The sequence below is a fragment of the Gopherus evgoodei genome, chromosome 10, assembly GCF_007399415.2.
Source record: "Gopherus evgoodei ecotype Sinaloan lineage chromosome 10, rGopEvg1_v1.p, whole genome shotgun sequence".
Lineage (NCBI taxonomy): Eukaryota > Metazoa > Chordata > Testudines > Testudinidae > Gopherus > Gopherus evgoodei.
Genome location: NC_044331.1, coordinates 42399128 through 42417941, shown reverse-complemented (window position 1 = coordinate 42417941; position 18814 = coordinate 42399128). Strand labels below are relative to the sequence as shown.

General features: G+C 50.8%; 1 protein-coding gene across 7 annotated transcripts in view; it reads left to right on the top strand.

Annotated features, from left to right (window-relative positions):
- LOC115658385 (cytoplasmic polyadenylation element-binding protein 1) overlaps window positions 1–15944 on the top strand; it is a 79959-nt gene extending 64015 nt beyond the window's left edge. For 5 of the 7 annotated variants that reach the window (XM_030577198.1, XM_030577199.1, XM_030577204.1 and 2 more), the window contains 8 exons: window positions 1162–1411; window positions 1877–1990; window positions 2654–2758; window positions 3706–3842; window positions 5798–5996; window positions 10535–10629; window positions 12912–12992; window positions 15673–15944. In XM_030577198.1, the coding sequence (XP_030433058.1) occupies window positions 1162–1411; window positions 1877–1990; window positions 2654–2758; window positions 3706–3842; window positions 5798–5996; window positions 10535–10629; window positions 12912–12992; window positions 15673–15783 (1092 nt within the window). In that variant the 3' untranslated portion in view covers window positions 15784–15944. The remainder of the gene's footprint in view (window positions 1–1161; window positions 1412–1876; window positions 1991–2653; window positions 2759–3705; window positions 3843–5797; window positions 5997–10534; window positions 10630–12911; window positions 12993–15672) is intronic. The other 2 variants (XM_030577200.1, XM_030577201.1) reach the window with 2 other exon arrangements.
- Window positions 15945–18814: the final 2870 nt, after the last annotated feature.

Sequence of the window (18814 nt, the reverse complement as noted above, 5' to 3'; positions counted from 1 at the left end):
AGAGCTCTGTCTCCTGGATCAAAATGCAGCTTCCCCTCAGCATTGGAGTCTGAAATGGACTTCTGTAGGACCTTCCGTAGAGCTCTAGGTACTCAGGAAGGAAGAGGGTGGATCAGAGTGACACCTGGAATCTCACACACCAGGTGCCAGTTGCAGGCCTGTCACCTGCCTCACACAGTAGCCTGCTGTGGAGAAGCAGTGTCTGGAACCCATGCTTGTCTAGCTGAAGAGGAGCTGGCATAGCTTGCCCAGCTGAATACTGAAAGGCAGTCTGTCAGTAGGACTCTGGATTGCACTCAGCCAGTCTGGCCATCATTTGGTTCCCTCTGGCACAAATACTTGCCCCTCTGCAGCCAGCCTAAGTGTCAGTGACCACTTTGCACTGATCAGTGATAGATGCTGTGTAGGAACCTGCCCCAGGCCTGACAGACTAGTATTAGGGTAACCAGGCTTGCCCCATGTGGGTACCAGGAGGGAACTCCTCATCCCCTCAGTGGGCAGCATTTCCAGTTTCTACATTCTTAGTGCAGATGTGCCTGTTGAGATGGCCACACAGCAGCCAGAGTGTTAATGCTACACTGGGTCTCTCCCACCCCAGTGGAATCATGACTTAGCAGATTTCCTACTTGATGGTTAATTGCAGATTTACAGACCAGATGTGCTGGCCACCTTTTGAGTAGCTTTGCCACATGGCAGGCAAGGCACAGACTTGCATGCTAGCAGTTCTCCCCTCTGCTGCTGTCAGCACCTATAAGACTCAGCTATCCAAACATCACAGCCTTGAGTGCCTGCCCACTTTCTGTGTTGCATTGTGGTAGCACGTAGAGGCCACGATGGAGGCCAGGCTCCAGCATGCAGCTTGCTGTGCACACAGTCTGACTCCAGTATCAATGACAAGACAAACCTAAAAGGAGGAGGAATCTGCCTCCTGCAGATGGAACACAGCCCCAGATTAAATGGGAAACATCCCAGACTAATGACTTAACAATGAGATTACTTTTCAATAGACGTAAACCTGCAAGGACCCTGCCTTTTGGCTTGCATAATTGGACAGGAACACTTGCTCCTCTAAAGTCAAGTAGGAGGGCTGCCTTGCAGCAGTTCTGGCTGTCATGGGCATCCCTTTGGACTAGAAATTACAGAGCACTTTGTTTCTTGCAGTCAAGCCTTCGGATCTCCCCACCTCTTCCCTTCCTGCCCCTCAGTGGTGTGTCAAGGGACCCCTTAAAGATGGGTGTGGGGTCACGACTGGATCAAGATCAAGCTACATTGGCTGCAGTAACTTCCTCCCCAGCCAGTGCATCTAAAAGATGGCCTGGGGCATCTGTGTGGCCTTCCTGGGACCTGCTGGACTCGCCAGAGGACCCTTTCAGCATTGAAAGAGAGGCCAGGCTTCATAGGCAAGCAGCAGGTAAGTCAGGGCTCAGGGTCTCATCACTTATTTTTCATTACTATGGGCCCAGTCTCAGACCACAGCCGCACTGTGCTAAGAGCTGTACAGACAGCAGGAAGATGGTCTTGGCCCCAAGGACCTTAGTCCAAGTTGGCAGCGTGCTCCATAAAGTCACCTAACTGCTGACCCTCACTTTTGGGAGAAGAGGAGACTGGCCTTGATGCAGGGAGAGGTGCTGGGAGGTGACAATACTGTTAGCAGTTCTGGATCTGCCACCACCAGCATTCTGGGTCTGGTAGGCTGGCAGGAAAGTAGCCTTGTATGGACAAGTGTGCCTGCTCTTGACTATGAGAAGCTGTATCCTTGTTTGTGTGTGGCAGCCTCCTGAAACCATATCAGACTAGGGAGCTAGGCAGAAACTTATCCATAGCTTGAAAATGGTGCCAAATGATCCTATAAAGCTACTTTTGCATCTGTTTTAAGCTGTGAACGAGGCAACCTGCACCTGGAGCGGGCAGCTCCCTCCCCGAAACTACAAGAACCCAGTCTATTCCTGCAAAGTCTTTCTGGGAGGTGTTCCATGGGATATCACGGAAGGTAAGTGGCCTCCTGCACTCTCTGGGCTGCAGACCTCTACAAGAGCCAGTCCTGAAGCTGTCACTAAGGTGCATCAGGAAGGGCTCAACACTTGAACACTTCTCTACACCCCTTCCCCGCTGCTGCCAGCTCTCTCCACATTAGGGCAGGTAGTCTCCGTGCACCCAGGGTGTTTAACCCAACTGGTCTAGGCTAAATACAGAGGGCTTTCTGTACACAACTTGGCAGCTAACAACAACTGGATGTCTCCAAAGGAGTCTCTGAAACAGCTTCCCCAAACCTGCCAGGGCTGGTGTGAGGAGGGTATTAAAGGCTCACTATCTTCTCTCCCCACCCCCATACCCAGAAAAATGTCTAGTGAAGAGCTCTAAACCCAGTGTTCCCTCTCAGCACAGTACTCAAAACACTTAACTCTGAGCATGTGACTCACTGAAGTGGCTGGCCTCTGCCTAAAAACCTAGTGCTCGTTGGGGGCCCTGGTTCAGCACCAAACGCTTCCTCCTTGGGCCATAGCACAGCTGCATTCAGTCCCTCCTCTAAGAGGAGGGTTAGTCATGCACACAGGCATTTGCCCCTGGGGAAGGGATGGCTCCAGAGATCAGTTCTTGCACCTCCAGGGTGGGCTCTCCTGCTGCCTCTGAATGAAACTTTGTTTGTGTGCAGCTGGACTGATCAACACCTTCCGTGTGTTTGGCTCACTGAGTGTGGAGTGGCCTGGTAAGGATGGCAAACACCCTCGCTGCCCTCCCAAAGGTAATATGCCTAAAGGTAATAGAGACATGGTAGGCCTACTTTTTTCCCATGCTATGTTACAGCACTGATGCTGGGATGGCACGGCTGCATGCTGGTGACTAGATGGGACAGAGCACTGTAGGGTAAACACTGCGTGTTTTCACTGTTCTGTGCAAGGGTAGCACGTTTTTTTCTCTTACTAAAATTCTGCTAACCTGTCCAGAGCGAGGCAGTGCATATGTAGACTGTCTAGAAAGCACACGGGGAACTTCTGCCCAGAGCTAAGCTGGTGCTGCAGAACTCAGATGTGGGACTGGATTGCCAGTCACATTAGTGTGTAAGCATCCCACACTGGCACACACCAGGCACTTAAATACAGTACATGGCTACTCATTATAAGCAATGTTACAGTTAATCTACAGCAAGCTGAATTCTGTTCCCTTGGACTGTCTGCCCAAGAGCAGAGTCAAACTAACCAGACTAATGGGTAACTGTTAATCATGAATGGATTGGTTAGATGCCTAGTGACCTGGCTCAGTGTATTAGTAGTCTTGGGGTCCAGCCACTAGCACTTAATGAAACACTTCTGTGCTGTCCTCAGTAAACTTAAAGCTCTGGATTGATGCATCATAGCAGTGAAGCCAAGAATGCTAGTATGTTGGTAGCATGTTGTGGCCAGAATAGTTACATCCATCACTTGTGACTCGATACCATCATTCTGTGCCAATCCCAACTACCTAGCTGACAGGGAGGTGTTGAAATGGATTCCGTTGAACACATAGAGTGATGGTGCAGGTGGAACGATGAAGCACAGAGCTGAGTGCTAGCTGTTCCTTTGATCTCATTCCATGCAGAGGAAGACTAAAGTGGATGCAGTTCAAATAGGATAGCTGGGAGGCATTTAAAAAGGCTTGGGCTAGGGGTGATCCCCTCTTGCGAGTGCTGCTGTTCTAACTCTGCACTCTTCCCCCTGCATCCCCCAGGGTATGTCTACCTGGTGTTTGAGTCAGAGAAGTCTGTGCGGGCCCTGCTGCAGGCTTGCTCCCAAGACCTGCTGAGCCCTGATGGCCTGAGCGAATACTACTTCAAGATGTCCAGCCGCAGGATGCGCTGTAAGGAGGTCAGTGGACTTGCTTGCTCTCCAGCTCAACTAAAACAAGACATTGCTGAGTTCGTGCTTGATGTGTCTAGAACCAGGGTCGGTGGCTGCTTATGGTGCAGCAGTGTCCATGGAACTGCCTTGCTAAGAGGCTGAAATCTGTAACTTATTGGCAAGGAAGCCCTCGGAGAGCAACCTGTCTGCAGAGAATACTTGGCTGATACAGTCTGCCAGCCTCCTGCCCTCACCTGCTAATCTGGATGTTAATGCAGAGCGGCAGCATAGCCTATAGAAAAGGTCCTCAGATGCTCTCCACTCAACCTCCACCCTTGGTCCCATGAGCCTCCTGCTCCACAGCAAGAAGCCATGGCTGGGTGGGGCCGCTGGGTGAAGTCTGTGGGAGGGTGCTAGGAGTTGGGGTGGTTATCCTGCTTCAGGGAAGCACTGCTTAGACATGGAGCTGGCTGAGCATGGAGCAGCAAGGGTCAGTCAGGCAGCTGGCTCCTGGCTAACTTTCTGCAGTGCTTTCCTCCAGCAGAGGCAGTGTGGGCAGAGAGGATGGGGAGGAAAGGTGAGCAGCGGCAGCACAGAAGAGCAGAGCTGCTTCGTCTTTAACCAAAGGCTGGCAGCTCCTAGGATTTCCCTGCTGTATCCTGCTCCCATGTGACTCATGGAGGTTGGGGAACCCTCACTTGTGGGCTGGTGGATTGAGCAGGGACCTCTTTGGCAAATCCAGAATCATGGACTCTGGCCTCATGCCAGCAGCTGATCTTCTGTTTCAGCATGTATAGAATGAGCCACTTACCACCTCAGAGAGCCATGGTTATTTTTACACTGCTCTGTGGGGAGAGGGGCTTGGCTCTCTGGCTTTTCCATCAAGCCTGCCTGCTGCTTGCAGAACGAATGGCCTTCATGCATAATGCATATTGTTATTACAACTGTGGATGTGCTTGGTCCCAGATGTAGTCTAGACTGCCTGTCTCAATCTAGGGGCTGGTGATCTTAGGCCTGGCGAAAGGTGCCAGATTGGAATTCCTGAGACAGGAGCCCCCTCTGACTACAGGGCAGGTGCAGTCTGGACAGCAGCTGTACAAGTTTGCATGGTTACAGAATTGAGATTCTGCTCTAATCTGGACAGGAACAGCATTGTGCTCCAGACAGCTCTTCTGTTGTCTGGCCACTGGTAGCACCTTCAGGCTTGGTGATTTAGCTCTGAACCCTCTATCTGCTGTCTTGCAGATGGAAGCTCCTGTAGAAATTGACAGCAGGTGGGATGTTGCATTGAGCTGTTCCAACAATAGATCTCTGCAAGGGGATGTGACTGGGCAGTGAATATAGGTACAGACAGTAGGTAAAATCAGTCTTGCCTGGCTAGTCCCTGGCTGTCTGCCCCAAGGGACTTATGCTTTTGATTCCAGCCTAGCACTGCAGTGTTGTGATGGGGCACCGCTCCAACTGATGGGACTGCTCCCATGGCGTGTGGTGGCTGCAGCCATGCCAATTGAGCTCAAGGCACTAATGGAACTGGCTGCTCAAGGGGCAGAAACATTTCTTGCTGGAATAGTACCTCTTGCCTTCCAGCAGCTCTTTTGGCTTAGGACAGGTGTGCAAGCCCAGTTAGCTAGCACTGGGGGAAATGGAAAACCCAGTGGAGATGTAGGGGTCCATTACCTCTTGGTGGGGCAGTCTTTTGGCACTCCCTTAGAATGGTGCTGTGCAGAGTGGGGTTAGCAGAGCACTGTAGCTTGTGATAATGGGCAAGACCTACACCATGCAGGGAACTCTAGACTCCAAAGGCACCAGGCGATGGGTGGGCAGGGCCAAGCTACGAGGCCAGAGTGACAAGGCTTCTGAGAGGCCAGAGTCTGTCTGCAATGGACTCTACTAACCCATTGAGATTAGTATTGGGCAGCCCCAGGTTTTAGCTTGCCAGGCTCTAGCTCACAGGTGACTTACCTGCTCATGGGTGGTTCCAGGTACAGGTGATCCCCTGGGTCCTGGCAGACAGCAACTTCGTGCGAAGCCCATCTCAGCGGCTTGATCCCAGTAAGACTGTCTTCGTGGGGGCCCTGCATGGGATGTTGAATGCAGAGGCCCTAGCAGCTATCATGAATGACCTGTTCGGAGGGGTGGTCTATGCTGGTATTGACACGGACAAGCACAAGTATCCTATTGGTAAGTGTCAGCCCTTCATCTCCTAGGGCTGCATGTAAACCATCCCCTTGATGCTTCTGGCAGGGCTCTGCCCACTCTGAGGGGCAGAGAGCAGACCAGCCACTCTTCAAACAAGGATGCACTCTTGCCCCAATGGCTGGACTGCGCAGGGGAAGGGAAGAAGGTGAAAAAGGCTATCTGGCTTCCCAGGGCAGAGTCCTGGCAGTGTGTGAATGTGGGAACTGAGCTGCACTCAGTCAGAATCAGGTGTGCAGCTAGGAAAGCTGGTGGGACCCATGACAGGCCTGCAGCCCCTACCAAAAGGGCTGTTCTAAACTGTGTCCTTCCCTCTTCCCTGGGAGGGAGGGTGCCACAGCACTCTTACTTCACTCCTCCTCTGCTTTCTGGGACTAATCTCAGCTGTTCCACCACAGTGGATGAGTCATTCTCTAATTAGCACTTGCTTGATGCTGCTTAGGGCTGACTGGAATGAATTGTGCTATTAGCCCGAGGGGCTATATCCCCTGAAAAGGCATTTCTCTGGGCTGAGGTCCACAGTGCTGTTACAGTGGGCACTGTAGGTTGCTGGGGGCAGAACCAGTCCTGGCTGGCTATCAGAATGCCCCATCTCCTGATGTTCCCTCTAGCTTTCTGCGTCCTGCTGTCCTCCCTGCTGTGGTTCCAGACATTCCAACAGCTGGTTACACTGCCTGTTCCCAGCTGAGTCCTGGGGCCATGTTTGCCCTTTGGGAGATGGTCCCTTCAGTTCTGCTCCTGCTGCAAAGATGTTGGCAGCAGCTGGTGCCATGTCAGACTCTGAGTGAGGCTGACTGAGAACCTGAGGCCAAAGGAAGTCTTGTCTTCTGCTCCCCCTGTTGCTGAGGAGCCCAGATGGCTCTGTGGCTAGGACACAGTATGCTCCCCTGCCTTTGGCAGGAAAGGAGGCAGGGTTGGAATAGAACTGACTCCAGGGCAGGTGGCTCCACCTCCGGAAGGGGAGTGATGCCAGAAGGGCAGCATGGCAGGTGGAAGATGGCATCTGAATCCCTGTCACTCACACAGGTATCTGCACCTCTGACTGCAGAGCTCAGCCACGCCTTCCCTGCAGATCATGGCTGGAGAGCACCTGATGCTAGTGCAGTAAGGTGCCTTCACACCCAGCTCCCTCTCCCTCGGACAGCCCCCCCAGATCCCTGCTCAATCTGACTGAACTCCATGGGGAAACAGCCCTACCTGCCCCTGTGGATCCTGTGCGTAGGTGCTGAGCTTCTGCGGTGCCTTTCCTTGATATCTTGCCACGCCTGGCACTTGGGGGAGGGGAGACTAAGCCTCCAGCCTCTGAGATCACTAGCCATGGGAAGTGTGTTTTGGCGCAAACCAAGCCCAGTCTTGTTCCCCTGTGAAGCTGGATTATGGGGACAAACTCCCAAAGGGGAAATGTGTGATCAAACCAGGGCTGGATTCCCACCTTCACGGAGTGCAGCAGGGCAGATTGATGCAGAAAAGACCACGTGTGGACCTGCTGTTTGTGTTAGGTGTGCAGGGACAAAGGGAATTCTTCCCAGGGGGAGAAGGGCAGTATCCTGAACCAGAGTTTGAGAATCAAGTAGTAAAAAAACCAGGGATGACTGAGCAAGAGTGTAAGGACTACTGTGAACTATGCCTGGAGTCTGCAGCTGTGCTGGAGGAGAAATCTTTCAGTCCTTGCACACTTTTCCAGACTGCAGGATTGGAATAGGGATTTCCTGCTATTCCTAAGATTGGGAAGTGTTGGGCTGTTCCCAGCTGCCAGTGTGGGGCACAGTGTCTTAGAGTCCTGGCTTTCTCCAGCTTCTGTTTCAGGTTGCTGTGCCTCACCACAACCTCCACCTCCTACCCCAGCACATGGCAATTGGGTGATGAGTAGCAGCTTGGATATGGAGGAACCAGCAGGCAGTAAAGGGCTGCTAGGCCTATGGTTTCTTCCACCCCAGGTTGCATTCTGTAGGAACTGCAGGATTCTCATTATGCACCAGTCAGCTTGTCCTGGGATCACCACCAGAGACATGTGCATATCTTCATGGACTCATACCTGAAAGTTGCCTCCTTGCTTTACTGGCCCTTCACAGACAGCCAAGTCCTGAGAGGTCTCATCTTAGCCCCTTCCTTCCAGCATGTGAGCTGTCATCTGCCCCCCTCTGGGCTCCTACATGCTGTCACAAGCAGTGATACCATGGGTATATGGGGCCCCTCTCAACCTATAAATCACATGGCCTGAGGGGGTCTCTATGGCAAAAGTGGGATTCAGATCAGTTTCATGCTGGTATAGTGGGCTTTGGTCCTTGGATCAGAGGCTCAGGCAGCTGGGAACTCTATCCTAGTGATACAATGGGGAAGTGTTATAGAAAACTGAGGCTATTCAGAGTAATCAGAAAAGGCAATTTCCAATCCTGACTCATGCAAGATGCATAGAGGAATTCAGGTCACATGGCAAGCTGGAGCTATCTGTGAAGTACAACAGGAGAGAATACCTATTCACAAGTCTTAACTAGAACAAGTGCCAGGTCAGTAGCTGCCCTCTGATGCCAGTCTCTTTGACAGCAAAAAGCCTGCCTATAGCATTGCTCAAATGAGGTCTGTGCTCACTATCCAGAGGAGGCACTTGCTGGGTCTGGGCAAAAATTTCAGAGCCAGCTTTGTCCCAGCCCCCATCTCAGCACCCTGTGGAAACATCACAACATGAACGAAATCAGCTATTCTAGACTTCAGATCACAGCATTACAACCCACTCCCAATGCTGTTCCGAGCCTCTGCACATCGGAGAGAAGTAGAACAGGACCCTATCTGAAACATCCAAGTTCCTAATGGAAGCTTATCTTCAGAGCATTCCCATTTTACCATCCTCTGACAACTTTTGTTTTGCAGACCAATGGAAGCCACTTTTCTTGACTTTGATTGCTACCATTTGATCGTGCATGTGCTCCCAGGGACTCTCCCCAGCATCCTAGTGGCAGTAACATTGGCTTTAGGGAAGAATGAAATTCACTTTGGTCATGGACAGTTTCTGATCAGGGTTCTGTATGGAGGAAAGCTGAAGCAAACACTCCAGGAACCATGCCACTGTATTTTGGATTCAGGACAAATGTGGTACCAAGGGAATTTGGTTACAGGATTCGTCCTCATCTCAAGCCTGCAAGTACAAGCACTCTTAAAGAACATGAATGGAAGATGGAGATGCCTACTATGAAAAACCAGTTGGTGTCACAGACGAAAGGCCAGTCTGTGGTGCGCCTACTGGGAATTCTGATCTTGTATGGCCATAGCCATTAGTGCTTTACCATTTGCTTGGACAACTCCTATCCATAGCAGTCTCATGTATTGAGATCTGCTAAACAGCCACATAGCCATCAGTACATAAGTTCACAAAGTTCTGCATGTTGGTCATCTAGTTTTTGCCAACACCATGTAGTTTTTTAGCAGAACACTGCTTCTTGCCTTAGTGCATCCATGGAGACTTGCATAGGAAAAACCCTTGTTTTGGATCATCCTGCTTCCTACCCTGGAGGCACACTATGAAAATCCCATTGTAATGGATCCATGGACCTGAGCTCAAAGACTGGAGAAATATATCCATGTATGTCTGAACTTTCTTCATGGATCTGACCCACTCTGGAGACAAATGGATTATCCAGCAGAGATGGAAACTTGGCATTGAAGTATTTGGGTTTGTCGCTAGGTGGAACTTGCCCTGCTTTGCAGTAGAAACTTTCTCTGAGTACAGTTAGGCTTGGCAGGACTTGACTTTTATTTTTTCTCTGATAGAATAGTGATGGGCATTTACCAATCTTTAAATTCCCACAATTGTGGGATGTGGAGGGGTCAAACAACTAACAGATGACAATTCTAAAGCTTTAACTTTTGAATCTCGACAACGTCACTTGTCAAAACATGCAAACTCATTCTCAAACTGTTCCTTATTGTGCCTGTCTGTAAATCATGGTTATCATTGGAAACATTATTTCCTCGGTTTGTGCACACAGTGAAATTGTTGACTTTTACTGATAACAAACCCTTCCAAGCCCATGCATGGTTAATGCACCTAGTTTAGGAGAAAAGACATGAATGATTGTGGCTGCAGAAGCTGTCTCAACTGGAAGGAACTCCAGGAGGCTGGGTATCCTGACTGCCAGTGACTGGTCTGCTTCTGCCCCCAAGCAGGCAGCGTACCCAATGTATCTTTCCTGCAGAACCAACACTGGAACGGACTTTACCATAAACCACATTGAACGCCTATGCTGTGCTTCCATGTGTTCCCATGAGTTTGGAAGAGGGGGAGGCATAGCCACAAAGCCTTGATATTCTTCTGGTGGAACATGCGCTGACTGCTTCATATTAGGAGAATTAGGCTTGCTGCCATGGGGGCTTTTCCTTGGGCCTGAAAGAGCAGAGCCTGGAGATGCTGCAGTTCAGTTTTTGGGGTGGTTCTGGGATTAGCTTAGTGGCAGCTCACCCTGCAGGTTCTCTCCCAGCCTCTGCTTAGTTTCCTCTTGGCGTTGCACTAATGGTCTGGCTCATTTCAGGATCTGGCCGTGTTACCTTTAACAACCAGCGCAGTTACCTGAAGGCAGTCAGTGCCGCATTTGTGGAGATCAAAACCACCAAGTTCACTAAAAAGGTAAGTGCCTGGCCTGGTGTGGCAAATGGCAGCAGGCTCTACCTCTGGGCGCTCTGTCTGATACCATTAGTCTGCTGGCTTCCTATGGCCCAGCCTTAGGCCCTCTGTTTGCAGAGGAAACCAAATGGGGGGACTGCCAGCTCCATGCTCTAGTCAATCCAGTCTGTCCCTTGGACTCATCCACTGTAACAGTCATCTGTCCAGAGGCCTGGCTGGGATCCTCCCAGGGGTTGCTGATGCCTGTCAGAAGCGTGTGATGGGGTGAAAAGGACGAGCAGTGCTCAAGCCTGCCTCCGGATCTCTGTTCCTGTCTCTCATGGCAGCTGGGCCTTGGGGTCCTGAGAACAAATTGCTTTTAGGCTACAGGATGTAGCCATGACTGCATCATCATCAGGGGTCATCCGCACCCTAAGCGTGCTGGGAACACTGACACTGGGCCCTCTGCTGTCAGGCTTCGCTCCTGAAGGGCTCCTTGTGGCTGGCAGTGTCTGCACTGCAGCACAACTCCAGAGGTGTTGGTCAGTGCTCCAACTCCAGTACAAGCCCTGGGCTGTCTTCACTAAGTGGTTGAGGATAGCTCAAGGTTACCCTGCCTAATGACCAGCCCTGAGATTTCCAGCTGGAGGCAAGTGAGACAGTATGTCTGCCAGTGCCAGGAATGCTGCGGGGAGATGTCTGAGAGGCCGTGCTCCTGGAAATGCCCTGTCTGGTCTCTCACTGGCACTCTGGAGCAGCACTAACACCAGAAATGCTGTCCCTGTGTCTATCCCTGGGAGTCCCTCTTGAGTAGGAAAACTACTATAGGGCTGGTTCTAACTGCAGGGACCCAAGTTGCCCACTCAGTCAGTGTGGGGGAAGTGGGACTGCCAGCTGCCCTGCTGTGGGTGGGTGCTGGTAACTGTCTCCAGGAGCTGGGTGAGTTTGGCAGGTGGGGTGCTTAGGCAGTCTTTCCCCACTCCCTCAAGCTGTTGCTCTGCCTCCTGTTAGACATTAATGCTGCTCAGCCCATGCCTGTGCCAAGAGCTCTGGCCCAGGGACAAGCAAAAGCTGCCTAGTGTGGGGAAGGGACCCTGCAGCTGGGATTGGCCTCCAGGCCTCACTGGGGCCCATGGCCCAAGAGGTTTTCCACTCAAACAGCTGCAGTCTGCCCTGCCTCCAGAGGTGCCTTTGATGTGCCTAGGGCACATGCATGGGGCCTCCTGCCCCCTCTTAAATGACACCTGTGTTGGGAGGGGAGCACAGCCTATCCTCCAGTGCCATCCACACTGCTGCAGCATGGCATATACCCTTAGGCTCATCTGGCCTCTTCACCCTAGGGTGAGTGGTGAACCTGAGAGCTGGGTGATCAGGCAGGTTCCCCATCTGCAGGCACCTAATATCCATCATGACCCTGCACTAGAGCAGCCACTACCCATGGCCTGGGGAGCGAGCATCTCCAGAGACTATTGGTCAGGACATATCTGCTCTCAGGGGCAGCCTGGTACTTGGGCACTGAGTGCAGTGGGTACCAGCCAGATCTTCCTTGACCTCTTAAGACAGGCCAACTGACTTGAGCAGAGGTTGCAGAGGAAGATGGAGGCTTTGCTTCCTATAAATGCGGTTTCTGGGACTCCCCATACAGCAGTCTGGGAATCTGACCCCCACTTGTGTTACAGGATGGGCCTTGGCTGTGTCACCTAAGCCTGATGGTTACTGGCCTCTCTGAAGGTCAAGAGCTTGCCAGGTTCTGAGTTGTGCTTGAGATTTCTTCAGTTTGTCCCTGGGGCCATCAGCACAGGGTGGTTTGGGCCCTTTCGCTCTGCCCAGAGAAGAGTGACTCCAGCCCCCTGCCACAGCTGGTTAGGTACCCTCTGTAGGGAGCTGCTGCTCCTGGATTGTCTGCCCCAGTCAGTCCAACAGGGAACAGGTCCCCCAGTCCAGCCTAGATGGGCTTCTGGAGAAGTGACAGTTATTTCTTTGATCACCCTGGGGTCCCCAGAGCTGAACTTGGGTGGTGTGTTTGCCGAGGACAAGCTCTCAACACACCTGGTCTGAGCCTGTCTGGAAATAGTACTGAGAACTGGATCCCCCTGGAGCCCTGCTAGTCACACTGTCCCAGAGTGCACATAACCTTCTCCAAGCACAGGATTACCTAAACAGTCACCCTCCCTGCGGAGTGGCTGCTGCACCACCACAGGTCCAACCAGGTGCAAGCTGCAGCCAGAGCAGTGCAGCTCCTGACATGGCCTGACTTGCCCAGTGTCCTGATTTCAGCCTGATCGACTCTCCTTGCCCTTGTGCAGGTTCAGATTGACCCATATCTAGAAGATTCCATGTGTCAAGTCTGCAGTGCCCAGCCAGGTCCTTTCTTCTGCAGAGATCAGGTAACTCTGCCTTCGGTGGGAATCATACCTTATCAGCTAGCTGTGCTCCAGTCCACGAGCAGGAACTTCACATGCAGAATGTCCTTGAGTAGACCGGGGTCTGCCCCCACAGCTCCTGGGCAACACAGCGGCAAAGGGGTGCACAGAAGGTGCTAGCATGCTTGGCATTTAGAGGTCTGCCACAGAATAAGCATTCCCAGTGCCAATGCACATCTCTCACTCCTGGTCAGGTGCCTCAGACAACTCCCTTGGGAGATCCAGATGCCTTCCCAGCCTGCATAGTTAGAGGACACTAGCCAGGGCTCGGGGATGGGGATGAATATGCACTATGGGGCAGGACAGCCCCTTGGTACAGCACATTGGGGCAGGCAAGGTGCCATCTTTTGAGGGTTTTTTCATGCAGAATGAGGAACAAGTTTACTGGCCTTGGGTGGAGGCAATAACTAGGACGATTGCACAGTGTGATCATGCCCACTTAACACCAAGTCCTGGGAGTGTCTGGTCTGCAGGTAGCCAGGGACTGCAGACTGGAGCCCTACAGCCTGCTGCATCTGGCTCTGAGCCAGAAAAAATGGCCCTGCTGAGCTAAGTCAGTGATGTATTTGAGGTCTAATATGCAAGCCACCAGGGCTAGAAACAGACATAAGCTACCTGCATGTGAGGACTAAAACAATATCTACATTGAAGTGGGGTCTGGAGGCAAGAAGCAAGGTAGGAACAGAAGAGCCTTAATGCAGGGTTCACTCTGTCATGTTCAGTGTCTCTCGAGACCCTTTCGTAGTTGCACAGTTTGAAATGTTTCCAGATTGAAACAAGCTCAGCCAGGGAACATCTTCTGGACCCTTCATTGGGGGAGGGATCCAGCAGCCAGGTGCCACCGCTAACCTAAACTGAGTGGTGACAAATTTGTGAGGCTGATGCAAAAACATGGTTCACTCCACTGTTTGACTGGGATGCTAGTACTCCCCTGGAAGGAACAACTCGCATGTGGTAGAATGGGGGGATCAAGCTGCCTTGAGCTCTCTAGGAGAGGAGACCATAGTCTAGAAACACTGATCTGCAAGCCTAGTACAACACCTGTTTGTGAATGTGAACATATGGTCACTAACACCTACTGTACCACTATGAAATAGGCATGGCCTGTGCTGCAAGCTGCAGTCCAAGGATGAAGGCAACTGGGCACTTGGAGGTGCTTTCCACCCCAGAATTAAGGAGTGCACTCAGATGAGCTTCTCTAGTCCACACTTTTTTTTATTTCCTTTTATTGAAGGGGGCAGATTTCATTTGGGAATGGAACTAACTGCTCAAGAAAGCTGAATTCAGCAGTTACTTTAACTGTAGCCCCCTCTCAAAGTAGTATACCTCCGGGATGTAAAGGTTTCCTGACCAGGGAGAAGACTCTGGCTTTTTTTTTTTAAGTCTTCAGACTCGCAGACCGGAACCTCTCCAATGTGGCCTGCAGGGCTCCAGCACTTTTGGGGCCAGGTCTCTCTTGGCCCCACTTGCCACCAGGGCCAGCAGCACAGCAGAGCTGAGTGGCATCTGCCTGTTTGCTCCATGTGTCTGCTGGTCCCTCCCTGTGGCCCCAGGGCAGGGCTTTGCCTCTCCATGGTGCCACTGCCCCAAGCACCCCTGCAGCCAATGGGAAGCTGCAGGGGCAGTGCTGGGGGCAGCAGCATGCAGAGGCCCCATACCCACCCCACCTTGGAGCCCCAGGTAAGCACCACACCCCCAACTCCCTCCCAGAGCCTGTACCCAGCACCTAAAATCCCTCCCAGAGGGGGGTGGAGTTTTGGGGGAGGGGGCAGGTTCTGGGCAGTATGAGTGACATTATTGGCCCACTGGGAGAATTTGAGGACTGGCACTGGTCCAAAGATAAATTGAGTGAGACTCCTGCTTTAAACCCTCACTTAAATACTACCAGCACAAGGGGCCAGCGTAATGACCCTGGAGACTGATGTCCCCTCGCTACGCACATACTGAGGCAGCATCACAACATTCCCTTTCGCCAGAAGTGAAAATAGGCTGGTACAGTCCAGTATGGCATACTGGCAAGAGCAGTATGCTGTGCCAGATTGGACCGGCTTCTGTGGTGGTGATTTAAAGGGCCTGGGGCTCCAGCTGCTGCAGGGGAGTTCCAGCAGCTGGGATCCCATGGTGATTTAAAAGGCCCAGAGCTCCCCCCGCAGCAGCCAGAGCCCTGGGCCCTTTAACTTGCCCCAGGGCTCCCAGCTGCCTCTACAGCTGGTAGCTCTAGAGTGACTTAAAGGCCCTGGGGCTCCCAGCTACAGCTGGACCCCCAATGCCTTTAAATCTTGAAAGGCCCCTCCTCTTCTGGTTGAGGCCATGTCCCCTGCTCAGGACTCCGGCATACCAGCAAGTCCTCTAAGTTACTTTCATCCTCCCTCTGGCTGTGACCCCTCTGAAACTCAGTCTCTGTTCAAACAATGCTCTGAATTCCTTCAGGAGCAAAGGCCTTGTCTATTGACACAAAAGAGATGATTGTAGATGCTGGATCACTCCTGGCATGCTCCAGTTAACTGGTTGGTAAAGGCAAGATGGCTTATCCCATAAACCAGTCTCTCTCCTTTCGAGAGACTCAGCTGCTTGCAGCAGTTTCCCCCACCCTCCAGCTCTGCTGTGAATCCCTTCAGTAATCCCTGCCTATTTCTCCCCACAGGTCTGCTTCAAGTACTTCTGTCGCTCCTGCTGGCACTGGCAACATTCCATGGAGGTCCTGCGTCACCACCGCCCACTGATGCGCAACCAGAAGAACAGAGACTCCAGCTAGAGAGAGGCAGCAGATGCACCAGGACCTGCTGCAGTTACAGGAGAAAGTTCTTTTGTTAACCTGCCAAGTGGAGAGAGCACGAGCGTGCCTGCCAGTGCCAGACCCAGACTGGGAACGCGCTTCCTGAGGACTAATGGGGAAATCTTACATTCACGTTTGCACTTGCTGGTCTTTATTTGTTTCTGCACTAATGCACAGTGAATTTTGTCGGGTTTTGTTTGGGGGTTTTTTGAGGTGGGAGGTCCCCTCAAACAATTCTGCAGTTCCCAGACTTTGGTTCCTCGTTTGCTGACAAGAAGCAAAAAGGGCCATGTTTTGAGAAGGTGTCTATGCAGATGCCTTCACCTAGGTTTTTTATTTATTAAAGGCGCTTTTTTACATTCCTTGCAATACTGATGGTAATAATGCAGGTCTCATTGGCTCCATTTTTTTGCAGTTGCCATACAGTGCCTTTCCATTCATTTAACCCCCATCTGAACGGCATAAACTGAATGTTCAGCTGGCGTTTTTTACTGTAACAACAAAGGAGACTTTGCTCTTCATTTAAACCAAATCATATTTCATATTTTACGCTCGAGGGTTTTTACCAGTTCCTTTTTACACTCTTAAAACGGTTTTTAAGTCGTTTGAAACAAGAATTTTTCTTTCCTGGCAGCTTTTAACATTATTGCAATTTGTGTCTGGGGCTGCTGGTTAGAAGACAAGTTTCACAGTTGTGAATCAAGGGGTTTGCAACAAGAAAAAGACAGGATTTTTGGATTTGAAACTGGACCGGATAAACTATCTCTGAGCTGCTGTATATAGTTTTAAATAGTTTGTTGCACTTTTTTAAGTTGCACTTAAGGGGGGTTGATAGAGGTTTTTAATCACAGTCACAGGACTTAATTTTCTTTTGTAACTGAGCTAAAAGGGCTGCGTCTTGGTGGGCAGACAAAGGTTCATAGGAGCCCTTTCTCTTAGAGGGGACAAGTACCTTTCCCTTTGTTTAAGAAATGTAAAAAGCAACAGTGCAGTCAACTGAATGCTGCTGGGATTTGAGAACTTTATAATTTATTTTTTACTTTCCCCTCTATTGGAAGCTGTGTGCCAAAGAACCAGTGTCATATTTTTTTTCCCTTTTTCCTGCTGAGCTGATGTTGTATATCCCAGCTGCTCTTTGTGGGGTTTTTGTGAAGCTGTGTGTGAAGTCTCTACCTCATTGTAGTATATGCAGGCAAGACTGCACTCTCCTACAGATTTGTGGAGTAAGCTGTGGTGTAGTTTTTGGCACATAATAAACACGTTGCAGCAGTTCTTAGTCTTTCTTTAATGGGGATGTGCAGGGAGGTGGAAGGAGCTGCATGGGAGAGCACTGGGGAAACGTCCCTGTTGAACAGTAGTTCTGTGCACAGGAACTAAGGCCTTGTCTGCACTGAAGTGGTAGGAAAACTGACTGTGGGCTGTTACCGGTGTAGGTGCTTCTCCCAGAATTCTGGTTATTCTGGTTCAGCTAAGCTACACTACTTACAGTGCCTACTACTAGTACAACAGCATAATAGTCTAGCCTAGACCTAGGGCTTGTTGACCTAGCTATGTCTCCCATGGTGTGAGACTTGCACATACTGAGAGAAGTAGTTGAGCTGACTAACCACCAGTGTAGATGCTGCTAGGTGGATAAGTCTTCTGTTGACCTAGCTACCACCTCTTCAGAGCACAACTTTATTTCAGTGATTGGTGGTGGAGGGGGAGCCCTTCCGTTGTGGTAGCAAGCATTTACACCACAGCACTCTGTGCTGCTGCAGTCCTTTTGTGAGGATGTAGCCTGAGTTTTTTCCATGCAAAACCCAATTAGCAGATGTTTTACGGTTCTGAGTGCAGCCCAGGCCTTAGGAGCTTTGATCACTGCTCTTTCCTGTCCTTACACAAAACCCACTCCTGAGTCTACAAGTGGGTCCCAGAACAGCTGGGGAATGATATGGGTAGGCATTAACTCCACATTCCTCCCCACAGGGCCCAGCTGACTAGCTGGGCTCTGAAGCTGGCTTTCCTCTGTGGCAGTTCATTGCAAGTCACAAGGCTGCTAGGTCCGCCATGCTTCCCTTCACCAATTTTAGCTGGGTCTGACTGATGGGTTCAGTCACAGACACCCTCTTGGGACTGTCACCTGATGTGCTGAAACTACATCTGAGCCTGTTTTCTTTGCCAGCTTGGGACTCCAGAACCTTACCTTGTTGAGCCAGACATGCTAGTTTGCTGCAAAACAGACCCCGGGTCTGAACCACACCCCCAAAGCTGCAGACTTAACTGAAAACAGCTCAGCAAGTACTCTGTCTCCGGCACCCAGACCCTCGGCTCCCAATGAGATCCAAACCCCAAATCAGTTTTACTCTGTAAAAAGCTTATACAGGATAAACTCATAAATCGTCTGCCCTCTATAACACTGATAGAAATGCGCAGCTGTTTGCTGCCCCAGGTATAAATCACTTAATCATTTTATTAACCCTGAGTAAGTATAAAAAGTAGGATTTAAGTGGTTTCAAGTAATACCAGACAGAACAAAGTTACCAAGCAAAATAAAACATGCAAGTCTAAGCCTAATATGTTAAGAAACTGACTATTAAATCTGACCCTCAGATGTTCCAATAAACTTCTTTCACAGACTAGATGACTCCTTAATCTGGGCCCGATCCTTCCCCTGGTACAGTCTTATTAGTTCCAGCTCAGGTGGTAACTTGGATTTCTCATGACTAGCAGCCCCCTTTCAGTTCCACCCCCTTTATAGCTTTGGCCCAAGGTGGTGTGGAAGCAGGGAAAGAGGGTTTAAGTGCAGCCATTTAAGTGTCAGAGACAGAGCAACTGTTCTGTCAGCAGGAATCCTTTGTCTCTTTGGCTTCCCACCCCTCCTTCCAAATGTAAAAGCAACAGGTTTAAAATAGATTCCAGTATCATGTGACAGGATCACATGTCCTGTGAGACCCCTAGTCTCCATTCTGTGCTGGTCAGCCTTGGAAGTACCCTGGAAGTTTGGCAAGTAAACAGCCATTTACAAGTG